At 49.1% G+C, this 13,380-nt stretch overlaps 1 protein-coding gene across 3 annotated transcripts in view; it reads left to right on the top strand.

Annotated features, from left to right (window-relative positions):
• The window catches only part of pdgfrb (platelet-derived growth factor receptor, beta polypeptide), a 143,446-nt gene that overhangs the window by 53,130 nt on the left and 76,936 nt on the right, over positions 1-13,380 (top strand). For all 3 annotated transcript variants that reach the window (XM_073067086.1, XM_073067084.1, XM_073067087.1), the window contains 3 exons: positions 8,622-8,879; positions 10,173-10,439; positions 10,973-11,100. In XM_073067086.1, coding sequence (XP_072923187.1) covers positions 8,666-8,879; positions 10,173-10,439; positions 10,973-11,100 — 609 coding nt within the window. In that variant the 5' untranslated portion in view covers positions 8,622-8,665. The remainder of the gene's footprint in view (positions 1-8,621; positions 8,880-10,172; positions 10,440-10,972; positions 11,101-13,380) is intronic.

Below are 13,380 nucleotides of genomic sequence, written 5' to 3'. Positions count from 1 at the left end.
CGCAGACAAACAACCAGAGTGCAAAAGAAAACACGCTATTCAAATATAAAGGAGAAAAGAAGTAATAATAGTTAATAAATAAGCAATAAATATCAAGAACATGAGGTGAAAAGTCATTGAAAGTGAGTCCATAGATTATAAGGCCATAAGACATAGGAGCAGAATTAGGCCATTCAGCCCATTGAGTCTACTTCACCATTCAACCATGGCTAATCCTTTTATCCCCTCCTCAGCCACAAACTCTATCCTTCTCCCCATAACCTTTGAATCCATGTCCGATCAAGAATCTATCAAGCTGTTCCTTAAATACACCCAAAGACCTGGCCTCAACAGCTGCCTGTGGTAATAAATTCCATAAATTCATCACCCTCTGGCTAAAGAAATTTCTCCACATCTCTGTTTTAAATGGACACCCCTCTATCCTGAGGCTGTGCCCTCGTGTCCTAGACTCCCTCACCATGGGAAACATCCTTTCCACATCTACTCTGTCTAGGCCTTTCAAGAGCCCCCCCCCCCCATCCTTCTAAATCCCAGCAAGTACAGACCAGAGCTATCAAACGTTCCTTGTATCATAACCCTTTCATTCCCAGAATCATCCTTGTGAACCTCCTCTGAACTCTCTCCAATGCCAGCACATCTTTTCGTAGATGAGGAGCTCAGAACCGTTCACAATACTCAAGGTGAGGCCTCACCAGTGCCTTATAAAGCCTCAGCATCACATCCCTGCTCTTGTATTCTAGACCTCTTGAAATGAAGGCTAACATTGCATTTGCCTTCCTCACCACTGACTCTGCCTACAAGTTAACCTTCAGGATGTTTTGCACAAGGACTCCCAAGTCCCTTTGCATCTCAGATTTTTGGATTTTCTCCCCATTTATAAAATAGTCCACACCATTTATTTCTTCTACCAAAGTGCATGACCATGCATTTTCTAACATTGTATTTCATTTGCCACTCTCTTGCCCATTCTCCTAATCTGTCCAAGTCCTTCAGCAGCCTAACTGTTTCCTCAACCACTACCTACCCCTCCACCAATGTTCATATCATCTGCAAACTTGGCAACAAAGCCATCTATTCCATCATCTAAATCATTGATATACAGCATAAAAAAAGCAGTCCCAACACTGTCCCCTGCAGAATACCACTAGTCACTGGCAGCCAACCAGAAAAGGATCCTTTTATTCCCACTCACTGCCTCCTACCAATCAGCCAATGCTCTGACCATGCCAGTAACTTTCCTGTCATACCATGGGCTCTTATCTTGGTAAGCAGCCTCGTGTGCTTACAATGAGTTTGTCAGGCAAGGTTTTCCCTGAAGGAAACCATGCTGACTCTGTCCTTTCTTGGCCTGTGTCTCCAAGTACTCCATAACCTCATCCTTAACAATTGACTCTAACATCTTCCCAACCACAGAGGTCAGGCTAACTGGTCTGTAATTTCCTTTCTGCTGCCTCCTCCTTTATTAAAGAGTGGAGTGACATTTGCAATTTTCCAGTCCTCTGGCACCATTCCAGAGACCAATGATTTTTTGAAAGATCATTACTAGTGCCACCACAATCTCTACCATTACCTCTTTCAGAACCCTACAGTGCAGTTCATCTGGTCCGGGTGATTAACGTTCCCTTAGGTCTGTCAGCTTTTTGAGCACCTTCTCCCTTTTAATAGTAACTGCACCCACTTCTCTTCCCTCACACTCTTCAACATCTGGCACACTGCTAGTGTCTTCCACAGTGATGCAAAATACTCATTTAGTTCATCTGCCATCTCCTTGTCCCCCATTCTTATTTCACCAGCCTCATTTTCTAGCGGTCTTATAACCACTCTCATCTCTCTTTTATTTTTTACATACTTGAAAAAGCTTTTACTATCCACTTTGATATTGTTTGCCAGCTTGCTTTCACCTTACATCTTTTCCCTCCTAATGATTCTTTTAGTTGCTGTCTGTAGGGCTTTTAAAGCTTCCCAATCAATCCCCTGTCTTCCCACTAATTTTTGCTTGGTTGTATGCCCTCTCTTTGGTTTTTACATCAGCTTTGACTTTCTTTGTCAGCCACGGTTGTACTATTTTATCATTTGAGGATTTCTTTTCTTTTTGGAATACATCTATCTTGCACCTTCCTCATTTTTTCCCCAGAAACTCACACCATTGCTGCTCTGCTGACATCCCTGCCAGCATCTGCTTCTGATTTACTCTGGCCAATTCCTCTCTCATTCCACTGTAATTTCCTTCACTCCACTGAAATACTGCTACGTCAGACTTGACTTTCTCCCTATCAAATTGTTATGTGAACAGCTCAGTAATGGGGGGTGGGGGAGTGGAATGACACTGTTATCCCCTCTGGTTCAAGAGACTGATGGCTGAGGGTTAATACCTGCTGCTGAACCTCATCGTGTGAGTCCTGAAACTCCTGTATCTTCTTCCTGATGGCAGCAGTGAGAAGAGAGCGTGGCCCGGGTGGTGGGGGTCCCTGACGATGGATGGCAGCAGTGAGAAGAGAGCGTGGCCTGGGTGGTGGGGGTCCCTGACGATGGATGCTGCTTTCCTGTGACAACACTCTGTGATGTGCTCAACAGTGGGGAAGGCTTTACTCATGATTGACTGGGCTGCATCCACTACTTTTTGGAGGATTTTCTATTCAGGGGCATTGTTGTTTCCACAACAGGCTGTGATGCAGATGGTCAATGTAGTCTCCAGCGTACATCTATAGAAGTTTGTCAAAGTTTCAGATGTCGTGCCCAATCTTTGCAAACTCTTGAGGAAGTAGAGGCACTGACTGCCATGATTTCTTCATAATTGCACTTCCGTGTTGCCCCAGGACAGGTCCTCTGAAATGATAACATCAAGGAATTTAAAGTTGCTGACCCTCTCTACCTCTGATCCCTCTGGCTCTTGGACCTCTGGTTTCCTCCACCTAAGGTCTATAACCAGCTCCTTCATCTTGCTGACACGGAGTGAGAGGACATCGAGCAATCAGCTCGAGCTCCAGAAAAGCAGCTGTGATCTGTGCAAAGCTATCAACAATACAGGGACAGGACTGAGAATAGCACACGTGACTTGTGGTGAGGGCTGCATACCATCACAGACTTCAAAGCCAAACGTTGTGATGCCGCCAACATCGCGGCCTCTCTCCCCGATGAGCTCAATCACTTTTACTCTCGGTTCGATGTCGCTAACTCTGAGCCTCCGAGGAAAGCGACCGCTACAACCTGCAACCTGGTCATCTCGGAGGCTGAGGTACGCCGGTGTTTCCAATGAGTGGACAGTCGCAAGGCTGCGGGAGCGGGGAGCGTCCCAGGACGAGTACTCGGGATGTGCGCGGCACAACTGGCAGGTGTGTTTACAGACATTTTTAATCTCTCCCTCTCCCAGTGTAGAGTGTCCTCCTGCATCAAATTATCCACCATTGTCCCTGTACCAAAAAACGCCAAGGTAACATGCCTGAACGACTGGCATCCTGATGCACTCACCTCAATAATAAGCAAATGCTTTGAGAGGCTGGTCAAGGACCACGTCTGTAACATGCTACCACACACACTGGACCCCCTCAGTTCACCTATTGACACAACTGATCGACGGATAACGCAATAGCCACTGCTCTACACACTGTCCTTACACATCTGGAGAAGAAGGATGCTTATGTGAGAATGCTATTCTTGGACCACAGTTCGGCATTCAACACCATAATTCCCTTCAGGCTCAACAGGAAGCTCAGAGACCTCGGCCTTCACCCTGCCTTGTGCAGCTGGATCCTGGACTTCCTGTCAGATTGTCAGCAGATGGTAAGAGCGGGCTCCCTCACCTCCAACACAGGAGCCCCCCAAGGCTGTGTACTAAGTCCCCTCCTTTACTCCCTGTATACCCGTGACTGTGTCGCCACCCACAGCTCTAATCTGCTAATTAAATTTGCTGACGACACTACATTGATTGGCCTTATCTCAAACAATAACGAGGTGGCCTACAGGGAAGAAGTCATCTCTCTGACACAGTGGTGTCAAGAAAACAACCTCTCCCTCAATGCCACAAAAACAAAGGAGCTGGTTGTGGACTACAGGAGGAATGGAGACGGGCTCAACCCTATTGACATCAATGGATCTGGGGTTGAGAGGGTAAACAGCTTTAAGTTACTCGGCATAAACATCATTGAGGTTCTCACGTGGTCTGTACGTATCGGCTGTGTGGTGAAAAAGGCACAACCTCTTTCACCTCAGACGGTTGAGGAAGTTTGGTATGGGCCCCCAAATCCCAAGAACTTTCTACAGGGGCACAATTGAGAGCATCCTGACTGGCTGCATCACTGCCTGGTATGGGAACTGTACCTCCCTTAATCGCAGGACTCTGCAGAGAGTGGTGCGGACAGCCCAGCACATCAGTAGATGTGAACTTCCCACTATTCAGGACATTTACAAAGACAGGTGTGTAAAAAGGGCCAGAAGGATCATTGGGGACCCAAGTCATCCCAACCACAATCTATTCCAGCTGCTACCATCCGGGAAACAGTACCGCAGTATAAAACCAGGACCAACAGGCTCCGGGACAGCTTCTTCCACCAGGCCATCAGACGGATGAACTCACACTGATCTGAGTGTATTTCTATGTTACATTGAGTGTTGTACTTATTATAAATTACTATGATTGCACAAAGATGTAACATAAAAGATTTTACTCCTCATGTATGTGAAAGGTATAAGAAATAAAATCAATTCATTCATAATGCTCTATGACTATATATTATGGGTGACATCTCCTTACATAACATGTTAAATTTAGCCTAATAATCTGATAATTTGGAATTGTTGGAGGGGAAACTGTTAACCTTGTTAAGCTTGTTACGAAGAACCCAGTCATCCATGAACAGATTCTTCGAGTTACTCACAGGTAGTTAATCCACACAGAGGAAACCTCTCCATAACTGTTACCATCCGCACATTTCCCTGTACCCTGGAGCTCATTCTTGCCTGTTGTTTTAGACTGTTGATTGGTCCCCCTGTTCAATAAGATGGACTCTCGACCTCACAATCTACCTCATTATGATCTTGCACCTTATTGTCCACCTGCACTACCCTCTCTCTGTAACTGTGACATTTTATTCTGCATTCTGTTATTGTTTTCCCTCGTTCTACCTCAGTGCACTGTGTAATGATCCGATCTGTATGAATGACATGCAAGGCAAGTTTTTCAACGACAGAGTGTGGTTATGGTTACAGAGAAAGACATTCCATCCCATTCCCCACCCTGCTTTCCCTCTCAATACTTCTCTTCTCCTCATCCTCTGGGTCACCTCCTCATCCACTCCTCCCCATGCTCCACTCTCCTCTCCTATACTTAAAGGGTTGACGGTGGATATGCAATGGCAAGCATTTAAAGATCGCATGGATGAACTACAACAATTGTTCATCCCAGTTTGGCAAAAGAATAAACCAGGGAAGGTAGTGCACCCGTGGCTGACAAGGGAAATTAGGGATAGTATCAAGTCCAAAGAAGAAACATATAAATTAGCAAAAAAAAGCGGCACACCTGAGGACTGGGAGAAATTCAGAGACCAGCAGAGGAGGACAAAGGGCTTAATTAGGAAAGGGAAAAAAGATTATGAGAGAAAGCTGGCAGGGAACATAAAAACTGACTGTAAAAGTTTTTATAGATACGTGAAAAGAAAAAGATTGGTCAAGACAAATGTAGGTCCTTTACAGTCAGAAACAGGTGAATTGATCATAGGGAACAAAGACATGGCAGACCAATTGAATAACTACTTTGGTTCTGTCTTCACTAAGGAGGACATAAATAATCTTCCGGAAATAGTAAGGGACCGAGGGTCTAGTGAGATGGAGGAACTGAGGGAAATACATGTTAGTAGGGAAGTGGTGTTAGGTAAATTGAAGGGATTAAAGGCAGATAAATCCCCAGGGCCAGATGGTCTGCATCCCAGAGTGCTTAAGGAAGTAGCCCAAGAAATAGTGGATGCATTAGTGATAATTTTTCAAAACTCCTTCGATTCTGGATTAGCTCCTGAGGATTGGAGGGTGGCTAATGTAACCCCACTTTTTAAAAAAGGAGGGAGAGAGAAACCGGGGAATTATAGACCGGTTAGTCTGACATCGGTGGTGGGGAAAATGCTAGAGTCTGTTATCAAAGATGTGATAACAACACATTTGGAAAGAGGTGAAATCATCGGACAAAGTCAGCATGGATTTGTGAAAGGAAAATCATGTCTGACGAATCTTATAGAATTTTTTGAAGATGTAACTAGTAGAGTGGATAGGGGAGAGCCAGTGGATGTGGTATATTTAGATTTTCAAAAGGCTTTTGACAAGGTCCCACACAGGAGATTAGTGTGCAAACTTAAAGCACATGGTATTGGGGGTATGGTATTGATGCGGATAGAGAATTGGTTGGCAGACAGGAAGCAAAGAGTGGGAGTAAACAAGACCTTTTCGGAATGGCAGGCAGTGACAAGTGGGGTACCGCAAGGCTCAGTGCTGGGACCCCAGTTGTTTACAATATATATTAATGATTTAGACAAGGGAATTAAATGCAGCATCTCCAAGTTTGCGGATGGCATGAAGCTGGGTGGCGGTGTTAGCTGTGAGGAGGATGCTAAGAGGATGCAAGGTGACTTGGATAGGTTAGGTGAGTGGGCAAATTCATGGCAGATGTAATTTAATGTGGATAAATGTGAGGTTATCCACTTTGGTTGCAAGAACAGGAAAACAGATTATTATCTGAACGGTGGCCGATTAGGAAAAGGGGAGGTGCAACGAGACCTGGGTGTCACTGTACACCAGTCATTGAAAGTGGGCATGCAGGTACAGCAGGCGGTGAAAAAGGCAAATGGTATGTTGGCATTCATAGCAAAGGGATTTGAGTACAGGAGCAGGGAGGTTCTACTGCAGTTGTACAAGGCCTTGGTGAAACCACACCTAGAGTATTGTGTGCAGTTTTGGTCCCCTAATCTGAGGAAAGACATTCTTGCCATAGAGGGAGTACAGAGAAGGTTCACCAGATTGATTCCTGGGATGGCAGGACTTTCATATGAAGAAAGACTGAATCGACTAGGCTAATACTCACTTGAATTTAGAAGATTGAGGGGGGATCTTATTGAAACATATAAAATTCTAAAGGGATTGGACAGGCTAGATGCAGGAAGATTGTTCCCGATGTTGGGAAAGTCCAGAATGAGGGGTCACAGTTTAAGGATAAAGGGGAAGCCTTTTAGGACCGAGATGAGGAAAAACTTCTTCACACAGAGAGTGGTGAATCTGTGGAATTCTCTGCCACAGGAAACAGTTGAGGCCGGTTCATTGGCTATATTTAAGAGGGAGTTAGATATGGCCCTTGTGGCTAAAAGGATCAGGGGTATGGAGAGAAAGCAGGTACAGGGTTTTGAGTTGGATGATCAGCCATGATCATACTGAATGGCAGTGCAGGCTCAAAGGGCCGAATGGCCTATTCATGCACCTATTTTCTATGTTTCTATCAGATTCCTCCTTCTTCAGCCCTTTACCTTTTCCACCTATCACCTGTCAGCTTCTCACATCCCCTCCCCCACCCACCTGGTCTCACCTATCACCTGTCAGCTTCTCACATCCCCCTCCCCCACCCACCTGGTCTCACCTATCACCTGTCAGCTTCTCACATCCCCCTCCCCCACCCACTTGGTCTCACCTATCACCTGTCAGCTTCTCACATCCCCCTCCCCCACCCACCTGGTCTCACCTATCACCTGTCAGCTTCTCACATCCCCCTCCCCCACCCACCTGGTCTCACCTATCACCTGTCAGCTTCTCACATCCCCTCCCCCACCCACCTGGTCTCACCTATCACCTGTCAGCTTCTCACATCCCCCTCCCCCACCCACCTGGTCTCACCTATCACCTGTCAGCTTCTCACATCCCCCTCCCCCACCCACCTGGTCTCACCTATCACCTGTCAGCTTCTCACATCCCCCTCCCCCACCCACCTGGTCTCACCTATCACCTGTCAGCTTCTCACATCCCCTCCCCCACCCACCTGGTCTCACCTATCACCTGCCTACGTCCACTCCTCTCTCTTCCTCCCACCTTCTTATTCTGGCTTCTGCCCCCTCCTTTCAGACCCTTAATAAGGACTCAGTCTGAAACATCAACTGTTTATTCCCCTCCATAGATGCTGCCTGACCTGCTGTGTGTTTCTCTGGATCTCCAGCATCCTGCAGAATCCCTTGTGTTCTTGTACATTTGCAACATGATGCCCCAACTCTTGAACTCGATGTTCTGAGCGATGAAGTCAAGCACCTTCTTTACCCCCTTCTACCTGTGATACCACTTTCAGGGAACCATACATCTGAATGTCTAGGTCCCTCTGCCCTTCAGCACTCCCCAAGGCCCGACCACTCCCTGTGTAATGCACACAAAGCTGATGTTTTGGGCTGAGACCCCTAAGGACTCAGCCTGAAATGTCGACTGTTTATTCCTCCCCATAGATGCTGCCTGACCTGCTGAGTTCCTCCAGCATTTTGTGTGTTGCTCTGGATTTCCAGCATCTGCAGAATCCCTTGTGTTTACCATTTACTGTGTGACTTTTCTGAAGCATCGGTTAATTCGTGTTGTCTCACCATCATTTCTCGTTCTTGGTGTGTTGGCTTTAGGATTCCTCCTTACGTGCTCACTTGCCGAGAATTCCAGAGGCCGCATGGAAATTCAGGACGTCATTCTGACTCCTTCCTCCAACACTACCCTGAACTGCACTTCCAGTGGGCCCGTGGCCTGGTTCTACGACAAGGTGGCGAATGTTCACACTGACGGCAACGTCCTGCACATCTACAATGCGGCCAGTTATCACAACAGGGAGTACGTCTGCTCGGCAAATAAAACCGAGATTCTGCACTTCTTCATTTTTGTGCCAGGTCAGTTCACCCTCCCCTCCCCTCTCCCTCCCCCCTCCCCCTCTGCCTCTCCCTCCCCGTTCCCCTTCCCTCTCCCTCCCCGTTCCCCTCGTCCTCTCCTTCCCCTCCCCTCTCCCTCCCCGTTCCCCTCCCCCTCCCGTTCCCCTCTCCCTCACCGTTCCCCTCCCCTCTCCCTCTCCCTCCCCATTCCCCTCATCCTCTCCTTCCCCTCCCCTCTCCCTCCCCCCCTCCCTCTCTGCCTCTCCCTCCCCGTTCCCCTCTCCTTCACCGTTCCCCTCGTCCTCTCCTTCCCGTCCCCTTCCCCTCTGCCTCTCCCTCTCCCTCCCCGTTCCCCTCTTCCTCTCCTTCTCCTCTCCCTCTCCCTCCCCTTTCCTCTTCCACCTCTTCCCCTCTTCGTTTCCCTCCCACTTCCCTTCTCCCTTCCCCTACCCTCCCCTTCTCCTCTCCCCTCTCCCTCCTCTCTCCCTCCCTCTTCCACCTCTTCCCCTCTCCCTCCCCCTCCCCTCTCCCTCTCCTTCCCTTTCCCCTCTCCCTCTCCCTCCCTCTTCCACCTCTTCCCCTCTCCCTCCCCCTCCCATTTTCCTTCTCCCTTCCCTTCTTCCTCCCCTTACCTTCCCCTTCCCCTCTCCCTTTCCCTCTCCCTCTCCTCCATCTCCTCCCCTCTCCTTTCCTCCCCTCTCCCCTCCCTTGTCTTCTCTCTCCCTTTCCCTCTTCCCTCTCTCTCCCCTTTGCTGTCCCCTCCCTCTCCTTCATTTCTGTCCCCTTCCATTTTCCCCTGTCCTTTTCTCACCAATCTCTCTCTCACCCTCCCCTCTCCTTCCCTCACCCTCTCCTCTCCTTTCCTCACCCTCCCCTCTCCTTCCCCCTCTCCTTCTTCTTCTCTCTCTCCATTTTCTTTCCCCTTTGCTCCCTCTCCAAATCCCTCTCTCTCCCTATTCTACCCTTTTTCTCTCTATGTCCTTTCCTATCCACCCCTTCCCCCTCCCTCCCCTCTCTCTCTGCCTATGTCCATCCCCCGTCCCTCCCTCATCACCCCTCTCCCTCTCATCTCCCTTTTCCCCCTGTCCCTTCCCATTTGCCCTTTATCGCCAACTGCACCCCCCACCCCCTTTCCCTCCCTCTTCCTTAAGACCATTCCGGATCGGAGGAATGGCCGAGGGACATAAGGGATGAGGTGGTTTCCCACTCTCTGACCCCTTGCCCCCACTGTGGTCTGAGGGGTAGGGGAGGAGGATGTAGGTTTGACTGCCCACGTCTCAATGTTATACCCAGGGTGAAATGCTTTCTCTGCAGATCCCAATGAGTGGTTCCGACCACAGACCCAGCAGGAGATGTTCATCATGGCTGAGGAGTCCGTGGACGTGTTCATTCCCTGTGTGGCAACCAATCCAGAACTGCAGGTCACCCTCTACCACGTGGAGACCGAGACCACCATCGACACCCCCTATGACAGGCGACAGGGGTTCCTCGGCAAGTTCAAAGGTGGAACCTACAAGTGCCGGGCTAAGTTAGGGAAAAAGGAACAGGTGTCTGATGAATACGTTGTGGAAACAATTCAAGGTAAAGAATCCCTGCCCCAACAAACACTAGTGATATAACTCATTCATTCCCATTCACAAGACAAAGGAGCAGAAGTCTGCTCCGCCACTCCACCATGAGCTAAACTACTCTTCCAGCTACGGGGGCGTAGGCCACCGCAGCCCTCTCTCCTCGGCCAAAGGTCAAGCAGCACTGAGGCTTCCAGTATCATCACACAACTTCAAACGTCTTCTAGACAAAGATCCTTCCTCTCTCGAGGATGAGGTCTTAGGAGTTTCTGATGGTGTTTCTTTAGCTGTTATTTGTTATGGGATGGAGTTGCTAGCCCCATGCCCAACCCTCCTCCTTCAGCAGCTGGGCTTGGGCCTGTCCATGGTGGAGTTGGTGGGTGATTACCATTGCTCTATGACTGATGATGGGGAGATCATATAGAGAGTGCCAGAGGTAGGATTGAACCTGGATCCCTGGAGCTGGGAAGCAATGCTGTACCTGCTGCACCACCATTGTCTGTTGTCCGATGAGTCGAATTTAACAGCACTCCTTCTACGTTGCAGTTTCTGAGAACCTTGTGGTTAAACTTCATGCCTTGCGGACTTTAGTGAAGAAGGACGAGTTAATAAGTGTCACCTGCTCTGCAAATATCGAGCTGCTGGAATTTTCCTGGTCTTACCCGAGGGCAAAGGTGAGAGTGCTGGAAGTTCGAAAATCCCCGCTCAAAAATGTACTTTTGTGGGAGTGCGGGTTGCTGAAAAAGTCTCTAGTTTAAACCCAGATACATGTGAATGTGGCACCTCGGTGCAAGGAGACGGTAGAAATACAAGGAGCAGAGAGATCTTCAGGTCCAAGGTCATAGTTTCTTGAAAGTGGCTACACAGGTTGACAAGGTGGTGAAGCAGGTTTATAGAACGCTTGCTTTATTAGTCGAGGCATTGAGTTCAAAAGTCAGGAGGTTATGATACAACTTTATAAAACTCTGGTTAGGCCACATCTGGAGTATTGTGTAGAGTTCTGGTCACCCACTATAGGAAGGATGTCAGGGCTTTGAAGAGGGTGCAGAAGAGCTTTACCAGGATGCTGCCTGGATTAGAGAGGGTGCAGAGGAGATTCACCAGGATGCTGCCTGGATTAGAGAGGGTGCAGAGGAGATTCACCAGGATACTGCCTGGATTAGAGAGGGTGCAGAGGAGATTGACCAGGATGCTGCCTGGATTAGAGAGGGTGCAGAGGAGATTGACCAGGATGCTGCCTGGATTAGAGAGGGTGCAGAGGAGATTTACCAGGATGCTGCCTGGATTAGAGAGGGTGCAGAGGAGATTCACCAGGATACTGCCTGGATTAGAGAGGGGGCAGAGGAGATTGACCAGGATGCTGCCTGGATTAGAGAGGGGGCAGAGGGGATTTACCAGGATGCTGCCTGGATTAGAGAGGGGGCAGAGGGGATTTACCAGGATGCTGCCTGGATTAGAGAGGGTGCAGAGGAGATTCACCAGGATGCTGCCTGGATTAGAGAGGGGGCAGAGGAGATTCACCAGGATACTGCCTGGATTAGAGAGGGGGCAGAGGAGATTCACCAGGATGCTGCCTGGATTAGAGAGGGGGCAGAGGGGATTTACCAGGATGCTGCCTGGATTAGAGAGGGGGCAGAGGGGATTTACCAGGATGCTGCCTGGATTAGAGAGGGTGCAGAGGAGATTCACCAGGATGCTGCCTGGATTAGAGAGGGTGCAGAGGAGATTCACCAGGATGCTGCCTGGATTAGAGAGGGTGCAGAGGAGATTGACCAGGATGCTGCCTGGATTAGAGAGGGTGCATAGGAGATTGACCAGGATGCTGCCTGGATTAGAGAGGGTGCAGAGGAGATTGAACAGGATGCTGCCTGGATTAGAGAGGGTGCAGAGGAGATTTACCAGGATGCTGCCTGGATTAGAGAGGGTGCAGAGGAGATTCACCAGGATGCTGCCTGGATTAGAGAGGGTGCAGAGGAGATTTACCAGGATGCTGCCTGGATTAGAGAGGGTGCAGAGGAGATTCACCAGGATGCTGCCTGGATTAGAGAGGGTGCCTACCAGGATGTTGCCTGGATTAGAGAGGGTGCAGAGGAGATTCACCGGGATGCTGCCTGGATTAGAGAGGGTGCAGAGGAGATTGACCAGGATGCTGCCTGGATTAGAGAGGGTGCAGAGGAGATTCACCAGGATGCTGCTTGGATTAGAGAGGGTGCAGAGGAGATTCACCAGGATGCTGCCTGGATTAGAGAGGGTGCAGAGGAGATTTACCAGGATGTTACTGGATTAGAGAGGGTGCAGAGGAGATTGACCAGGATGCTGCCTGGATTAGAGAGAGTGCAGAGGAGATTGACCAATATGCTGCCTGGATTAGAGAGGGTGCAGAGGGGATTCACCAGGATGCTGCCTGGATTAGAGAGGGTGCAGAGGGGATTCACCAGGATGCTGCCTGGATTAGAGAGGGTGCAGATGAGATTGACCAGGATGCTGCCTGGATTAGAGAGGGTGCAGAGGAGATTCACCAGGATGCTGCCTGGATTAGAGAGGGTGCAGAGGAGATTCACCAGGATACTGCCTGGATTAGAGAGGGTGCAGAGGAAATTCACCAGGATGCTGCCTGGATTAGAGAGGGTGCAGAGGAGATTTACCAGGATGTTACTGGATTAGAGAGGGTGCAGAGGAGATTGACCAGGATGCTGCCTGGATTAGAGAGGGTGCAGAGGAGATTGACCAATATGCTGCCTGGATTAGAGCGGGTGCAGAGGGGATTCACCAGGATGCTGCCTGGATTAGAGAGGGTGCAGAGGGGATTCACAAGGATGCTGCCTGGATTAGAGAGGGTGCAGAGGAGATTGACCAGGATGCTGCCTGGATTAGAGAGGGTGCAGAGGAGATTCACCAGGATGCTGCCTGGATTAGAGAGTGTGCAGAGGAGATTGTCCAGGATGCTGCCTGGA

Source organism: Hemitrygon akajei, chromosome 15 (assembly GCF_048418815.1).
Source record: "Hemitrygon akajei chromosome 15, sHemAka1.3, whole genome shotgun sequence".
NCBI classification, from domain to species: Eukaryota; Metazoa; Chordata; class Chondrichthyes; order Myliobatiformes; family Dasyatidae; genus Hemitrygon; species Hemitrygon akajei.
Note: the sequence above shows the minus strand (reverse complement) of the source record. Positions and strands in the feature narration are given on the sequence as shown.